General features: G+C 38.9%; 1 protein-coding gene across 6 annotated transcripts in view; it reads left to right on the top strand.

The window, feature by feature from the left end:
* Positions 1-4,485, top strand: part of LOC109297570 (transducin-like enhancer protein 4) — a 149,802-nt gene that overhangs the window by 137,629 nt on the left and 7,688 nt on the right. For all 6 annotated transcript variants that reach the window (XM_019517418.1, XM_019517415.1, XM_019517414.1 and 3 more), the window contains one exon: positions 4,298-4,463. In XM_019517418.1, the coding sequence (XP_019372963.1) occupies positions 4,298-4,405 (108 nt within the window). In that variant the 3' untranslated portion in view covers positions 4,406-4,463. The remainder of the gene's footprint in view (positions 1-4,297; positions 4,464-4,485) is intronic.

Raw genomic sequence — 4,485 nt, 5'->3', positions numbered from 1 at the left:
TCACAGTCCAGAGACCTGTACAGAACACAGCTGTCAACTTCCATGATGGCACAGTGAAAACAAGCACAGTCACCTTCATTAAAAATGAATTATTTGGGACAAGGTCCAAAATAGGGTTTAAGTCATTTTAACCATTTAGATTCTGCTAATTCCTAGCGCTAGAGGTGCCTCCATTGCTTAACTGTAACTTTTTGCTTCTGTATTCCCAGAATTGTCCTAGTCTGAGCATCTTGGTGCTTATTTCCTATGTAAGTGTAATTGAAGGTTAGAAACTAGATGTCCTCCTATCTACATCCCTTAAGGGCTGCAGGTCAGGCACTGGGGGGATCTAACACTCCCCAGCCACCTAAGCAGGCTGATGTGCTCCCGTGCTAAAGTAGGTAGCATGGGCACCTAACTCTTGTTTACAGTTTCTACAATGAGGGCCAGGCCCCAAAGTCAGAAGCAGTTCTAGACCTAATACTAACACATGACCAAGTTCAAGAGGTGTCTATTGGTAATCTACTCTGGAATAGCGATCATAATTTAATTGCCTTCAACGTTCTAGTGGGAGGGGGCAAGCCAAAAAATTTCACCATGAAGATGTACAACTTTAGAAAGGGAAATTACACAACAATGAGAATTTTAGGAAGAAGTTAAAAGGAGTAGTCAGAACTGTTAAGGGCCTGCAGGCAGCTTGGAAGCTCTTTAAAATACTATGTTAGAGGCTCAGGAAAACTGATAATACAAATCAAAAGGGATACCGAGTGGCTGAATGAAACTTCTGCATGGTTTACCAGCAGTTAAAGAAACCATTCAAGGCAAAAAGATACCTTTCAAGAAGTGGAAGTCTTGCCAAAATGAGGAAAATGGGAAATCTCACAAATTCTGGCAGGTCAAATGTAAAAGAAAAAGCAACCAAAAAAGAATTTGAGGACAGTGTAGCAAAAGATGCTAAAGTTAATCGTAAAACTTTTTAAAAATATATCAGAAGCAGGAAGCCAGCAAAAGAATTGGTGGGACCATTACTTGACCATGGTGTAAAAGATGCACTTAGGGTTGATAAAGCCATAGAAGAGAAGCTAAATAAATTATTCGTTTTTCACTAAAGAAAATACTGAAGAAATTCCCATGCCTGATCAGTCCTTCCTAGTAAATGGGTCTGAAAGGTTGGACCACGTTGAAATGACAACAGAAGTTTTAGAGTAGATTGATAAATTAAATGCTAGTAAGTCACCAGGACTGGATGGCATTCATGTAAGGGTTCTGAAGGAACTCAAAGATGAGATTGCAGAACTGTTGGCAGTAGACTATAACCTGTCATTACAAATGGCCTCAGGCCAGAACACTTGTGTGCTGCCAACATAATGCCCATCTTTCAAAAGGGCTTCAGAGGTGACCCTGGGAACTGCAGACCAGTGAGTTTTACTTCCCTCCCTGGCAAGTTGATAGAATCTATAATGAAGAATAAGTTCAGTAATTACATGGACAGATGTGATAATCTGGGGAGGAGTCAGCATAGTTTTTGTAAAGGGAAATCCTGCCTCACCATCTGCTGGAGTTCTTTGAGGGTGTTAACAAGCATATGGACAAGGGGGATCCAGCTCACATAAGCTTTTTGGAAGTCCAAATATATTTTGACAGGTTCCCTCATCAAAAGCTTTTAAAAAAACCCGTGTTGCCACAGGATTGGAGGGCAGGTTCTTTTGTGGATTGAGACCTGGCTGAAAGATAGGAAGCAAAGGGGAGGGATAAATGGTCACTTTTCAGGATGGAGGGAGGTCAAAAGTGGGGTTATTCAGAGATGTGTGTTAGGCCCAGTTTTGTTCAGCTTTTTCATCAATGAGCTGGAAATGGGAGTGCAGTCTGAAATCTCAACTTTGTAGATGCTTCCAGGTTATCTGTGTAGTCAAATTCTAGGCTGACAGAGCGGAGCTGTAGAAAGATCTCGCTAAGTTAAGTTAGTGGGCAAAAAAATGGCAGATAAACTTCAGTGTTGACAAGTGCAGAGTGTAATGCACCTGGGGAAAATAATCTCAACTAAATGTACAAATGCTCAGTTCTGAAGTAGGTGTTAAAACTCAGGAAAGAGATCTTGGAGTTTTTGTGATAGTTCTCTAAAAATGTTAGTTCAATGTCCAGAGGTGACCAAAAAACCAGCCAGTAAGATGCTGGGAATCATTAAGAAGGGAATAGAAATAGAATACAAAATGGAGAACACCATTGTACTATTATACAAATCCTTAGTGCACCCATATCTTGAGTACTGTGTACAGCTCTGGTCTCTGCATCTCAAAAAGGATATAGTAGAATTGGAAAAGATATAGAGAAGGGAGAATTGTTATTCACCAAGTCCCAGATTACTAGAGCTACAAGGCACCCACTGAAATTAGCAGGAGACAGGATTAAAACTACCAAGAGAAAGTACTACTTTATGCAATGCAAAGTTAATTTGTGGAATGCATTGCAACAAGAGAGGGTAGAGGCAGATAGCATAGCCAGGTTCAAAAAGGGACTATATAAATTCATGCATGATAGATCTATTAATATCTGTTGAACCAAACTGTTGGCGATGTTTCCTCTGGCATTTCTAAACCAATAAAAGTAGATGCCAGGAAAGATGATGAACAGGGGTTAGATCACTCTAGATATATCTGGTTCAGTTCTCTCCCTCTAGTCACATTATTGGGTTAGATGGACTACTCGTCTATCTTGGATCCATTTTTTACATCCAGGTCCTTTACTGGACCTAGCTTTTTTTTCCTGCTTTTTCAAAGTTTTCTATTGTCAGCAGTCAGCTTCATTAATAAGCTCTGCCTTTTGGGACAGTGCAGCTTGTCTGTGAGAAAGCCCAAGGTAGAATATTCTTAGCTGAGAGTATCCAAAGCCAGAATGAGCTTCCAGAGGAGGTCAGATTAATCCCTGGGAGCCCAACCACTATTAGAATGTGGCACAAGACCAACTAACTGTTTCTACCAAACCTAGTGATGAGAGCAGAAAACATATTCCCCCACAAAGTCTCCTTAATGAGGGACAGGGAAAGAGCAGAAAAGTACATGAAATCCACTAGGGACCATTTCGTGCAGGTTTAATGTGCTTAGGAAGGCCTTGGCTGCCACAGCATTGGCCACTATGGAAAATGCTGATGTATTTATGTATGATATATATTTTTGATAGGGGAAACTCTCCTAGCATTTACACCAAGGAATAATTATAATTTGAAAATAATGCAAATTTCTTCCTATAAATTTACAGGATAAACATCATATCATAATAGATCTCTCTAGATATAGATACAGGAATACAGGATAGAGGAAGCTGCTATTTGTTGTATCTTCTGTTCATCCATTGTATCTTGTTACATTTAAGTGCTTATGCCATACAAAACACTAGTATTTGTTCATCTTTTCACTTGTTTTAGACATTGAAAATTCCTTAGTGAAGAAATTGTCTGTCTCCTTTTCTATTTGGAAAGTGCTAACAGATGTTATGGGAAAAATAGTTATTATTGTTCTCTAAGGTCTAGGACCAGGTACAGAAATTCAAAAAGCCCAAGAATTGATCTAAGTTGCACTGTTTTCTGTAAGTGGTATAGTTTAGATCAGTAGTAAACAAAAAACACATTTGCCCTTTGGTGGGTGGGACAACTTTTAGACTGGGTTCCACCATTTCTCACCAGTCTGTGTGCACTGAACTTCTGTTATGGGTATAGACCAGTTTCTCAACACTTATAACGGTAAAAGTGTAATGTCTGTACCTGGTTTAAGGTCTTTAGAATTATTCCTATGGAATTTAAATTTCTGTACAACTCGGCTTGTTCCATTCTTTTTATAATCCATGATATCTCTGTAAAGGCAGAAAAAGACCGCACTCTTTTAAAGAGGTTTACTTTGGTTTGTTTTAAAACACCCAGATCCTGGTTGAGATTAAAAACATTAATTAATGCTCATTGCTTATAAATAGTGTGTATAGACGTAGTTGTTTTTGTTTTACAGGTTATCTTCAGCTCTCTGATACTGAATAAAATATTCACTTCCTTTCATGTTCATTTGTGTTACCTTAAATACTACAGGTGAAGGAAGTTTGGAGAATTATTTTTGTAATTTCATCTGTCAGCCCTTCATCTCTGAGTTGAGTCAGTTAGTTTTGATATTTGAATAAGCACTGCCATGCACTCCCCCTCAATAAACTCTCTGTCTTTCTCTCCTGATTAATATTTTAGGCTGGTGCCTTTTTCTATTCATTCAGTTTACTAACAGACAAAAATACTTAATTTATTGATGCTCATAGTATTTTTCTTTCTCTTTTCTTCCCATAGTCCAAAGAGTCCTCATCTGTGCTTAGCTGTGATATCTCTGTGGATGACAAATACATTGTCACTGGCTCTGGGGACAAGAAGGCAACAGTCTATGAAGTTATTTATTAAAGACAAATCTGAATGCAAAAAGGACTCCTCCTCGTAGCACTTTGCTGTATATTCCTTTCCCCCCCCCCCCCCAAAATGAG

The sequence above is a fragment of the Gavialis gangeticus genome, unplaced genomic scaffold (assembly GCF_001723915.1).
Source record: "Gavialis gangeticus isolate Ggan-Ray unplaced genomic scaffold, GavGan_comp1, whole genome shotgun sequence".
Classification (NCBI taxonomy): domain Eukaryota; kingdom Metazoa; phylum Chordata; order Crocodylia; family Gavialidae; genus Gavialis; species Gavialis gangeticus.
This window is presented reverse-complemented; position numbering and strand designations above follow the sequence as displayed.